Source organism: Acomys minous (genome assembly GCF_964271855.1).
Source record: "Acomys minous genome assembly, chromosome: 15".
In the NCBI taxonomy this organism is placed as follows: Eukaryota; Metazoa; Chordata; class Mammalia; order Rodentia; family Muridae; genus Acomys; species Acomys minous.
In genome coordinates, this window is record NC_140497.1 from 78,627,324 (window position 1) to 78,640,807 (window position 13,484).

The 13,484-nt window shown below is 42.3% G+C and overlaps 1 protein-coding gene across 1 annotated transcript in view; it reads right to left on the reverse strand.

Moving 5' to 3' along the window:
* The window catches only part of RASGEF1B (RasGEF domain family member 1B), a gene marked incomplete at its 3' end in the record, with an annotated part of 516,267 nt that overhangs the window by 329,456 nt on the left and 173,327 nt on the right, over positions 1-13,484 (reverse strand). Inside the window, exon 2 of the mRNA XM_084759366.1 lies at positions 4,681-4,734. Within this exon, the coding sequence (XP_084615492.1) occupies positions 4,681-4,734 (54 nt within the window). The remainder of the gene's footprint in view (positions 1-4,680; positions 4,735-13,484) is intronic.

Sequence of the window (13,484 nt, forward strand, 5' to 3'; positions counted from 1 at the left end):
GAGGTCAAAGTTCCAAGCCTCCCTGGTGTCCTGGTTAGCTTTAACTCCTGCTGTGATAAAAAAAAACACTCTGGGCAAAACCAACATGGGGAGGAAGAGGTTACTTACTGTACACCTCCTGGTCGGTCTATCACTGAGGGAAGTTAGGATAGAAACTCAAGCGGAAACCATAGAAGACTGCTTCTTATGAGCTCACTCATTGCCTCAGGCTCAGCTAGCGTCCTCATACAGCCCAGACGGACCAACTTTCCTAGGGATGGTGCTGCCCGCAGACATCTAGGCCTTCCCATATGAACAGTCAGCTAAGACAATCTGGCTAGTTTGACCTGGGCAATTACTCAACTGAAGTTCCCTCTTTGCAGGTAACCCTTGGCCATGTCAAACTGGCAATAAAACTAACCAGTACACCTGAATAAATCAAGAACACCGAGTCACAGAAGTCATGGTATGAGGGGTCTGTCCACGGAAGAGCAAAGTTTCTGAGAAAGACGAGGGAGAGCAAAGTACTCAGGAAGAAGCAAAAAAGAGTTTTTTTTTTTTTAAGATTTATTTATTATTTATATAGTCGTCTTCTTCCTTGTATGCCTGCACACAGAAGAGGGCACCAGATTGCATTATAGATGGTTGTGAGCCACCATGTGGTTACCGGGAATTGAACTCAGGACCTTTGGAGGAACAACCAGCGCTCTATTCTTTTAAATTATAACAATTTACTTAAAATACAAGAATACAAAGAAATAATGAAAATTGAAGTAATAGAGATCAAGAACCTTCTAGAATTTGTAGCCACCAAAACTGATCTTTTGCCTGCTCAAAGAACAACTGACAGTATACATCTGGACTAATTTCTATAATGGCTATTACTTTGCCCTCCCAAAGCAGTTAGTGTTGCTTTCCTGACAATACCTTGTGGTGTTTTAGATGAAATATGTCTTGCATTGGCTCAGGTTTTTTGAAGACTTGGTCCCCAGTTAATGGTATCAGAGAGACAACCAGTGCTCTTAACCTCTGAGCCATCTCTCCAGCCCCCGACACAGAGCTCTTAAGGTTCACCTTCAGGAATACGTGGTCCAGGCCTCCACCACTCCAGCCATCACAGGGAATATGGTGAAGAGAACTGACAAAAATGCCAGTCACCTCTCAGGATGAATTATGACCGGACACAATGGACGTGGGACTGACTCCCTGGTGGCTTGGGTGGGGCTTGTACTGAAATATGTTAGATTTTTAAAAACATTTTTATGTTTATGTCTTAGTACTAGCGGTTATTAATTATGCATGATAACAGGTTCTTTTAGGTCACTTGGATGTTTTTAAGTAAGGGCTTGAATGAGCCACTCCATTTGTGACTTGTTACTTTGGGGCGTAACTCTAGTAGCAAATTGAGAAGTGGAGCGGAGAAGGGAGAACTTGGCATAAGGAAAGATCGAGAAGAAGAGATCTACCCAATGACAGGACATTCTCCAAGGTATGTGGAGAGCAGGGACTGACTCCGACACAAACTCTGGTGCTCCATATTTGACCACCTCCCCCTGGTGGAGAGGCCTGGTGGCACTCAAAGAAAGAATAAGCAGGCTACCAACATGAGACTTGATAGCCTATGACCATATAGTGGGGGAGGAGGTCCCCCTTAGTCTTAGACCTAGGGGAGGGGAATAGGGAGGGAGGGAAGAATTGGCGGATACAAGTGATGGGATAACAAACTGAGTTATAATCTGAATAAATTAATAAAATTAAAACTAAATTTAAAAAAGAAAAGAAAAAAAAGAAGAGTTGTCATAATCTCTCCAAGGAAGAATTTTACAAAGTAAGGGAGATGATGGAGAGATTCCAGAGCCATCTCGATGCGGTGTTTATAGCTTGATATGAGAGGTGAAGGCAGAAGCCAGGTACAATAGCAGGTTTGCCACTTGACACAATGACACTATTAACTGGGGTGACAATGTTAAGGAAGGATGTTCAGGATGTAGAAAAGATTCATCAACGCTTGGGAAAGTGCACAGGAAAGACCTCCAGTCAGTCAACAGCCTGTGCTCCGGAGAAATCTGACTATCTGAGCTACGTTCGTGAGTGATTTCTCTGACTTTACAAGATTGAGATTGTTGACCACATGAGTGGCGCTATACATTCAAAATAGATCTATAGATGAGGCAGCTATGGGAAAAGTAGTACATCATGGGGCTGCAGAGATTGCTCAGGAGTTAAGAGCACAGGCCTCGGGGTTACTTCTTAGCACCCATGTGGTGACTCTGAATCTAACCCTAGTAACTTCAGTTCCAGGGGATCTGGGCATCTGGCACTCTCCTCTGGCGTCAGGTGCACACAATGGTGCAAATACATATATATATATATATAGGCAAAACGCTAATTCACACAAGACTGCTTAAATCGAAACGTATCTTAGTATTAATAATGTGTCAAAGTCTTTTCTAATTTCTTTATCTATAAAGCAGAAAAAATAATAAGCACCTTGTTTTTTTTCTAATTATTCTACATCATGGATGAACAATAGTTTTGCAGACTCAAAGAGACTGAACAATCATCCCCCCCTCCACACACACACACAGGCACATACCTCCATGCATAGAGAAGCAAATACATTGATCATAGCTGTAGAATAGCGTGGCTGCATTTTTAGTTCCCCTTTTCCAAATGAACTTTATTCTTCCCCGTTCCATGTACCTCAGGTTAATTCTGTGCTTTGAATCCCACATCCCTCAGTCTTCTCGGTAGAGTTACTCTTCCCTCTCAATGCCTTTTCTCTAACAGCATTTGAACACACTCACTCACCTAACTTTGAGGTGCCCTCCTTCATCCCTATAGTCCCTGTCCAACTACTCATCTCTGACCCTTTTTATAACGAATTCCCTTAGAGACTCTCTTGCTGTTTCTCTTTCCTCATCAATCTTAACCCCGTGCTCACCACAACCTGGTTTCCATGTTGCATCCTTTTGATCGTGATAAAACCATCACTGGCCTATGGTGTCAACATGGCCAACAGAAGGATGTGGCTTATAAGTCGAAAGCAGTGACAGCTTACACTATTAGCAGGGTTAGCACTGCACTCAAGAAGGCCCACAGCTGATCTCTTCACCATAGCTCATGTCTTCGCTGTGGCTGGTTCATAACAATACGCTGAATGAAGAATAAGAAATCCCTTCACACTTCATGCCAGCTGTGTCCCATTTGGAGAATTCCAGACATCAATAACAAAGACAATGCAAAAAAAAAAAAAAAAGAGCTTACTATAAAACGACGATTGCAATAGTTAATATAAAATCTAGTATGTGCTGGACAAATCTGTATGTGTGTTACACATATTATCTTATATACTATATCAGGTTAGCACAATAACTCTTCCCATTTCACAGATGACCAAAGTGTATAACCAACCCAAGTAGGTAGTAAGTGATAGAATTTCAAATCTCCACACACCTTGCCCATAGGAATCAATACATCAATGGCCTATCAGAAATAAGAAGGAAAACATTAGGCTGCAAATGGGTTGGGAGGAGATTCAGAAGAAGACACTCGAGCTGATCTACACTTAAATAAGCAGGTAGAGATCGCAGGAGGCAGATGCTGGCTGGACCAAATTATTCTAATTCTCTGACTTGTCTCACTAGGAAACAACCAGGCTCATAGAGTTCACTGTCAGTAGAGGACAGAGGTCCATCTATAAATAATATCAAAGTCAGTCCCACCCTGGGGAAAAGGTGAACCTAGCAATCCCCCCCAAAGCCTCTTTGTTCACTGAGATCTGTGGTTCTAAAAATAATACATGGTCCTCATCCCTAACAGCTCACAGCTTGCTGTAGAGAGTGAGGCAGACACAGCAGAACTCAGGGAAGATAAATCACTTTTTAAAAAATCTATCAAAGTACTAAAGAAGCGGGGCCTCACACTCCCTTTAAAAGTAAATACCTCTACCTACTTCCTCATCGAGCAATGCTAAAGACAGAACCAACACAGCACATCCTACCATGATGTAAAAGCCTATGAAACGCCAAGAAACACATTAGCCACGAGCCTGTCTTCATGCACCTGCTTTTCCATATCCATTGATGGTGTCAAAGGATTTGTTTGAGTTGTCTGGGCTGTGAAATCACTTTGCCTCCTCTACCAGGAGGACAGGATCCAGTTAAACCTGAGATTAAAGAGGTGGATCAAAGTGACCCCTGGCCCTCAGAGCCAGGAATTAGCCACGCTGCGGCTACAGGCAGGCTGCGGACATGATCTATCAGATGTTGGTGAGGCTAATCCTTTTGCAAAGCGTGACAGCTCCTCTCTCAAACCTGACAGTGGTGTATCCAAACCAGTTTCCAAAGTGCGGAGTCATTTCGCTATTGTATTGAGCTTCTGTTTTACAAGCATTACACTTGCCATCAGAAATATAGGAGCCTGAAGTTCAGTTTGCAAAACTCCCCTGATGCTCATCTTATATAATAAAATATCAGATAATAGCAACATGGAAAGATAGGAAATCAGTGTTTCTCTGTGACAAAATGTTGTAAAACAACAATTTCCACATCCTTAAAATGAGCCTTACATTTCATACCCTAAAAGCTTTCACAGCACGCCATCAGACCATCCTCAGAGCTCGCAGCTTTTCAATTAGGTGTCACCAAACCCGAAGCAGGCAGCCCGTCGACACTGTGCTGCCGCACGCCCACTTCTTACCTTTTTGTAGTCAGCTGAGGACTTCTCGCCAGCCAGTGTGCTAAAAATGGTGCCCTGCAAAACAGAAAGGACACAGACACATCAGAGCTTCAGAGTGGAGGACATCGCCATCGTCGCCGCTTCGCCTTCCCATTTTGCGTCTGGCCTGAGGGCACCTTATGTCCCATTGTCACAGATTTCCCTGCATTGACATGTGTCTGTCCCTCGGCAGGCTTTCTCAAAGCCACCATCCTCAGGTTAGACCATTTGGCAAATGAGGAAATGACTCTCACCTTGTTTCACAGACAAGAGTCAACTGATGATGTCTTTGAGTGACTTTCACTGTGGGCCTAGGCTCTAGAGTAGAGCTTTCTCCTCAGTCAGAGAAATGCTCTACACAATAGTGCCACGGCTTGGCATTGCCCTCCTGCTGTTTTTTGTTTGTTTGTTTGTTTGTTTGTTTTAGCACACTCTGTGGCTGGCTTCTTCCCTATATGTGTTGGCATGTATATTTTCTTGGCATGATGTGCCACTTACAAGGCTTTCCAGCACCCAGTGTTGTTAGGAGTTTACAGGTAAGCTTGCTCCTCTGGAGCAATCCCGCAAACACGCCTGCAGCCATCGCTAGCCACACAAACACCTCGGGTTGTAATTTACTCTACTTCTTAATCTAATTACAAGACTAATGCACATTTTAAATGACTAAATCTCCTTTGTGGCCTATCCTAAGGTAGCCAATAGTGAACAGAAAGTGGGCAATGAATATGCATAGGATAGATGGAAGATTGAGAACAGAAGGGCAGCTGGGCTCCTTGTCTCACAGCGCCCTGCTCTTCTGCAACTCTCTGTCGGGAAGCAGACTCCCACATAACAATGCTGTAAAGTGAAGTTCAGGGAGGGGTGAACCACTCCTAAGGAATGGCGAAGTGCATCTTTACTTAGCATTTAGTCATTGACTACTTTTCTACATCACGTCTTTGAACGTTTAGGAGCAGACGAGTTTCTGTTGCAGAGAGGACCCATCACAGGGCACCTGCTGCACTTCTGAATTCTATCTACCTGGGGCCAATAGCCTCCCGCTGCCAGCTTCAGTTGTACCAGGAACCTGTCTTGAGGCATTCCCAAGCATATCCTGGGCACCAAAATTGTCCCTAGCTAAAAGCAACCAGTCAGACCTCTAACAGGGCTTGTATACCAGAAGTTGTAACGAAATTTTCCCCAGCAGACAGAAGTCTGGTGGCAGAATTTCTCTGCTCGCCACTGAATTCAAGTGTCGCTCTCTGATCTAACTAGGAGTCAGGATCTGGGTAAAGCCTAAATTCCAGCTACCATAATATTACCAAGTGGGGAGCCTCAAGGACCACAGCTGCATCTTTAACTAAGCCCAAGGTATACCAGCAGGTCTGGCAAGATAGCTCCATGTGCAAAAGTGCTTATGTACTAACCTGGCAAACTGAGGCATGAGATGCCCAGATCCCATAGTAAAGGAGAAAACTGACTTCTCGAAGTTGACCTCTGACCTCTACACATGCGCTGTGACAGGTACTGGCCCATACTCTCACCCATCAAACACATCAGGCCCACACCCTGGTACACATATGCACACACATGCACACATGTATACACACACACACACACACACACATACACCTTCTATGAAGAACAAAGAACAAATTAAAATACCTTTTTTATGTGGGGTAGGCTATGTGTACATGCTTGGGTGTGTGTGCACATTGGTGCATGTGCACCCAGAGATCAGAGGTCAGGTGTTTTCCTTGTTTGGTTACCATGTTATCTTTAGAGATGAGGGCACTCTAAACTTGGAACTTATCAATTTAGCTAGGACGGCTGACCAGCGAGCGGCAGAGATCTGCTTACCTCAGTCCTACCAAGTGCTGAGATTACTGACATGCAGCACTGAAGCCAGATTTTACATGGCAATCCAAACGGGATCCCAGATTGCATGGCAGGCATGTTACAGACTGAATCATCTCTAACAACCCCAGGAATATATGAAACTTCAGACTTCAGCACCGTAGCCCCAGGAGAAATGACCCACAAAATTAAATACCACCATTCCATTGCTTTACAACAGTCCCAGGTGATTTGAGAAATGCATTTGGAGAAAAAAAAAAAAAGTCAGAAATGGAGAAAGAAAAAAAAAAGCTTGGGGGAGGGGAGGAGACAGTCATATGACCAGCTGTAAATGTTGTATTTGTAGAAACAGCTTCAGCCAAAGGACAACACATAGTAAAGTCATAACACCTGGACTGAGCCTAAAAGAGGAAAGGTATGGGTCAGTGAGAGTCCCTAGCCTTAATTTAGCTACTTTCTAAGGAGATTTTACTTATACGCTTGGTCAATTTCACTTTGTTCCCTTAAAAAGACTTTAACTGACATCCAGTTTCCTAATTGCAACTATTGTGAGTGACTTTGGGTGGGCTTTCTGAACCTCCCATAACACGCTCGGCTTAATTACGGAAATAAAAGACTCAAAGCACAGTAACCTTCTCACGTTGTGACCTTCCTGATTATGGCATCAATATTTTCCTGCAAAAGGAGAAACTCCTAATGAGTCACCTCCACGAAAGTTTGCATAATGATGTGTTTGTCGCCATTACACAAGCACAGGGAAGCACAGTGTCTATTTAAAGCCCCCAACTTCCATCCTTGTTTGTGAGACCATCTGCACTGGGTGGACGGCATCATACGTCGACAATGAAAGCAAGTTCCCCAAATACAAGCCTCAGCATCTTTATGTGTTTATGCCTGAAATGTCTCTTGTGTCACTAATGTTTTTAGCACTAGGCTTTCCCTCATAACATGCTTATGTGCAGGGGTCTTTACAGGAAAAGACACTGGAAATGTCATGCTTGTGTCTCATTAGTCTCTTATATCTTAAAGGAAATAAATTCATCAGATCTACCCCCCCTCCAAAAGCAGACCTTCTGGTGTCATTTCCTTTAATAAATAAATAAATTCAAAAGCAGGTTTTGATTGGAGGACAGTAAAGTGCCTCAGGTCATGAGGGCACTGGACATTCGCGGTGAAGGAAAAAGATCTGAAGATGCAGGTCACAGGTTAGATTCCCCACAGAGCAAGCTGTGAAATGGAAATTACATGCAAAGGGGTATTCTTGGTGTGTGTCGAAGAGGAAGGTTACAGGATGGCATAGAGGCTAGTAGTGCACTCCAGTGCAGGGTCAACAAAGGTCTCGGCCAACCTTATAGACCCTCTGAAGACAGGAGATATCCATGCAAACATGAGGACATGAAACGCTGCCCTAGAAAGGGGACATGTGTTGCTGGGCCACATGCCTCCTTGTATCCCAGAGCTGAGAGCACCCAACTGACTGCAGCTGGGAGATCCGTGTGGGACATGGTTGAACGTACTGTGTTATACTCTAGTTTAACATGCATATACTTACGGCAGACCTTCCTTGTAACTATCTGCTTTAGTTAAACATGGCTTTTTTTTTCTAGATTAACATCTGCTAGTCTCTTAGGATGTCTTAGACAGAACATCAAAAGTGGACCCCCTGCTCAGAAGCCTAAAGCCTGACCCTTGTCCCTTCTTAATGTGGACCCTTGTTGATCTTGGGGGCCTTTTTCTTTTAGAGTCATAAGATCTTGGCTAATCTGAAGAGGATCCTGGTTTCATCAGGAACAACGTTTGGAAATCCATAAGTATGGTAGCTGCTTCTTTGCCCATATACTAACAGAAGGATGCTCAACAGAATGGCATGGGCAGCTCGGCATTACTTTCTGAGGCAGAAGCGACTTTATAGGTGTCTTAGTCGTCCTCCAAGGAAGAACCAATAGGCTTTATAGCAACCTAGCTGAGAAGACATTACACAATCTGACTTGTTCCACTAAGATGGCCCAGGAGTCCCTCAAGATGCCATCTTCAGGCTAGAGGACCAACCAGGGAAGCCAAAGGTGTGCAACTCAACCTAAGATGAAGATCTGAGAACTATGGAGCCCATGGTCTGACTGCTACTCCAAGGTCTTAGGTTATGGTCCCTAAGAACATTGTGAAGGAGACAGGGTCTCAGTGTAAGTTTTTAGAGCCTAGATAACCAAGAACTAGGAGCAGCTTTGATGTCTGAAAATAGAAAAATACATATTGGGGGGAGGGGAGGAAGGGAGAGGGAGGGAGAGATGGTGGGGAGGAGAGACTGACTCTTCCTCACCTTTTGGTTCCATCCAGGCCCTTAGTGGACTGTACATGCTGGTCACACACAGGGAAAGGCAGATGGTCTCAGTGTTCTGATTTTCACACTAATCCTTACAGATAGTACCCCAAATCATATTCTGTCGGTTATCAGGACATCCAGTCAAGTTCACGGTGTCAAGCATCACAACAGGTGAACCACAAAGGGAACACTCACAGATCAGCTTTCCACTTGACTCTGAAGCATTAACATGGTGAATTAAAGACTAGGGTACTTAGACTTGTCTCTCCTGGTAACATTTATAATCGTCTGTAGAAATAACTACATAGGCAGAAGGCACCAAGACCCCCCAAAAAGAATAATTTCATATTTTAAAAAAATGAGCCTAGTTAATTCTTGGCTAGAGAGACCACTGGTAGAATATGAGTAATTAGTGGGGATCTAGTGCAGCGTAAACAAAGAAAGCCTTGGAAGGTGAGCTGCTTATCCATCCTCTGCTAGGACTGGTGTGCAGTGGTGGGCTTACCTAGAGGAGATGCCACGTGTCCCACAGCTCCCTTCTTAGGATTATCATGTGTTGTTTATCTATCCCCATTAAATTAGGCTTAGAAAAAGAAACTGAGAAACTGTCTTCTGCCACCACTAAGTTATTTCCACCATCTAATACCCATGCCTATTTTTAAGCAGCAAACACTTAATACTTACTTGGTTAAATTGGAAGTTATTAGATTATAAAAATTAATGTATTCAGATGGCAGCATTATGGAGTTCCAATCCCTGCATGTGGATGTGTGCCTGTGGACAGGTGTATTTTTCACTCTTAGCCGGATACCATTAGACAGGGGCCAGCTGGTTTTGATGAATGGCCAAATACAATCGAAAGCTAAGAGCCTTTTAAGGGAATGGCACCTGAATAAAACACATCCATTTAGGGCCTCCAATCTGCACTTCACAGGCCCAATGTATTTTCTCACTTGTTGGTGGATGTCAAGACTGAGCCTACGCCTGTCACTAACAGTTTGAAGTCTCTTACATTTAAACAGGCAGGTCCCCAGAGTGCACACTCGGATGCTTTTTTAGTAAGCTGATCCTTGGGTCTCGTCATAAAATACACATTTTCATGCCTTAGACGAACATTAATACACATGTGTTTTAAAAATGGCATACCCTCCAGGCAAAGTTCAGCACTCACATTTATTTTTTTAACTGCATAATTATAAACACCAACCAAAAGGGAAAAATTATGCACCCAAATAAATGATAAAATTACAGTGTTTTCTTGTAGTCCATGAATACTGAAAATTTCAATTAGCCAAGTGAAAAGCCATTGAATGTGCCAGCAGGATTTATATACCAGACTAATGGCCATCATCTGCATCCTATTTAGCTAATGAAGGCTTGGAACACTTGTGGATAATTAAGGCAAAGCTGATGGGAGGAAATTCGAACCATGGAAAGATTAAATCTATTTATGTCTGCATTTAAAACTAAACATACTTAATAGGTCATTCAATCAAAGCGTAATGTCTGTTCATCTGGTATAAGATGGATGCTCATAAGTTATGTATCCAGCATAGTGCCAAAACCCAAAAGTCATTCTTTCTTCGTCATTCAATAAATATTTAACACCTCCCATTTGCCTCTGACCTTGTGGGTTAACTTGATAGCATCGTGACTCCCTTAATGTTTCTCTTATCACTTTTCTTCTCTACCATGATTTTTCTTTCTCTGCCATGGTTTTCTGTTTATACAGAAACTCCCACTTCTGTATCATGACAGACACAGCATGGCTACAGTCCAGGGGGCTGATGGGAACTACCATCCACACAACATAGCAGTCTGGGGTGGGTGGTTATAGGGCAAGTGCGACATGCAATGGTCACCTGGATTTTCCTCAGTCCTGGAAGAGCACATCAGATGCAGGTACCAGGCTCATGAATAGTGTCCACTGAGGCATGGGGGTGGGGCGACAGAACCCTGACATCAAGGAAGAGTCAGAACAGGACTCATGATCCACTCAGCTCCTATAATTTCACTGAGTGGGGTCCCATGATTTCATCCAACTGCTACTAGCCCGCTTGAGTAGGGAGCATGTTAAAGCTCACTCTCAGGATTCCATTGGTGACCCTAGCAAGGCTGTACTTAGCAGAGGCAATGCTGGGTGACCTGTAATTCTTCAGTCTATTCCTATGCAGGAAAATATGGTGCACATTGCTTGTGACCCAGGCTTCATATGCAGTGATACAGTTTGCACACTAAATTACATGACGATGTAATGACTGGAAATAGCTACAGGCGAAGAGAGACGGTGAACATTTTCAGGTTACAAAACCCCTTTCCCAAAACAATTTTTAAAAAATGACTTTTCTAATGTGACAAGTGTGTTCAGAAACTAGTTGTGTCTCATTCCTGTTGAACTGATGGAATTAAAGAGAAAGTCTAATCTCCGACATGACTGCCTCTAAGGACTAAGGCTCATTTGAAGCACAGAAGTAGTTTTTGCTATTGCAGTATTCAGAAAGCTGAATTCACTTATCAAAGGAGGAGGAGGAGGAAGAGGAGGAGGAGGAGGAACAGCAGCAGCAGCAGCAGCAGCAGCAGCAGCAGCAGCAGCAACAGCAGCAGCAGCTCCTATGGGGGAAGTTGAAACTAGAAAGAAAAATAGCTATATAATCTCATTCATGACTCGTCCGTCTTTCCGCCGACATCCCATCCATTCTAATCTCCTAATAATAGCCTCTCTTGGCCGCCTTTCTAAATTTTAAACTATACCTACACTTGTAACTAGTTACACATATATTATAGACTATGATCTGAATATGAGGGCAAACGTGTAGTTTTCTTCTGAGTTTGGATCACCTCACTCAAGATTATACTTTCTAGGTCCACCAGTTTTCTTACAAACTTCACTATTTCATTTGTCTTTAGATCTGGATGATAGTCCCCATGTACATGTACCACAGCCCCATTACCCACTCATCATCTGGTGGACATGTAGGCTGGTACTATTCCCTCCTATCACAAATACAGCAGCAATAAACAAGGATGTGCAAATGCCTCTGTGGTATGATATGGAATGCTTTGTGCATATGCCCAGGAGTGTAATAGCTGCATCATATGGTAGTTAAATTTTTATATGCTGAGGAATGTCCAGCTGACTTCTATAATGGCTTTATAAATTCGTATTCTCACCAGTAGCAAATAAGGATTCCATTTTACCCACAACTTTCCCAACATCTTTTGGTCATATTTCCTGGCAATAGCCATTCTGCTTTGGGCCTACGTATCTCAAAGTAGTCTCATTGTGCATCCCCTTGAAAACTGTGGGTGTTAGGCACAGTTATTGGTCATTTATGTTTCTTTATTTGAAAATTATCTCTTCATTTCATTAGCTCATTTGTTGGTGGGAAGTTTTGTTTCCTTAATGTTTAAATATTTGCATTTCTTTGTAAATTCTAGCTATTGGCCCCCTAACCAATTGGCAGCACTATATTAAATGGAGACCAACAGAGATCATGGTCCTCGAGAATCAGGGATGGGCCAGGGATGTCTACCCCTCTCTCTTACCCAAGCAATTGGACAAGAGCAAGACACAAAAAGGATGAAATGGGGAAGGATGAAACTGAACTAGTTTTATTTGCAGACAATGTTATGCTATACTTAAAGGTTACTGTATAATTTAATAGACATTTACCGAAAACCTTTTAGATCTAATACACAACTTACAGTAAAGTTATAGGATACAATATCAACATTACAAAAACAGTACACTTCCTACAGGCCAACAACGGACTCTCCCAAAAAGAGACTGAGGGAAAAACATCTCGTGCACAGTAACAAAAAAAAAAAAATGCTGAGGAATAAACCTAACCAAGAAGAGAAAGATTTTTATGTTTGAGGCATTGGGAAAGAAAAGCAAAGACATGAGAAAATGGAAAGACAGCCATGTTCTTGACTGAAGGAATTAATAGCATGGAAAGGATCACCTCCTAAACTTAATCTATTATCTCCATGTCACACTCATCAAAATTCTATTTCATATCTAGAAATGTCTAGAAATGAGCAATCTAAGAATTTAGTTTAACTAAATAAGATTAAATTAAATAAGTTAGAGTAATAACTAAAGTACATAATCTAAGAATTTAGATTAAATAATTAAGGTTAATAATTAAAATAAGCAATCTAAGAAATTAATATACAGAAATGTTTAGAAATGAGCAATCTAAAAATCTAGAGATGTCTAGAAAGCAATCTAAGAATGCATATGGAAACACAAAAGATCACAAATGGCAAACAACAAGCTTGTTGTTTGAACCCAGCTGGAGTTCTCACAATGCCTGTACTACACTAAGACAGCCTGGGGCTGGCATAAAAACAGATAAACAATGAAACAGAATAGAGGACCCAGAATAAGCCAATAAAGCTAAGGCCACCTAATTTTTTGGACAAAGATGGCAAAAAAAAATGCAGTAAAAAGAAGATAAGTGATTAAATAAATGGTGCTAGCAAAACAGAAAATTTACCCTCAAAAGAGTGAAATTAGATCCAGACCATTCATCTTGTAGTCAACATAAAGTGGATCAAAGGCTTTCATTTAAAACCCCAAACCCTGAAAACGCTAGAGGAAGACATAGTTTTCAAGATGTTGGGA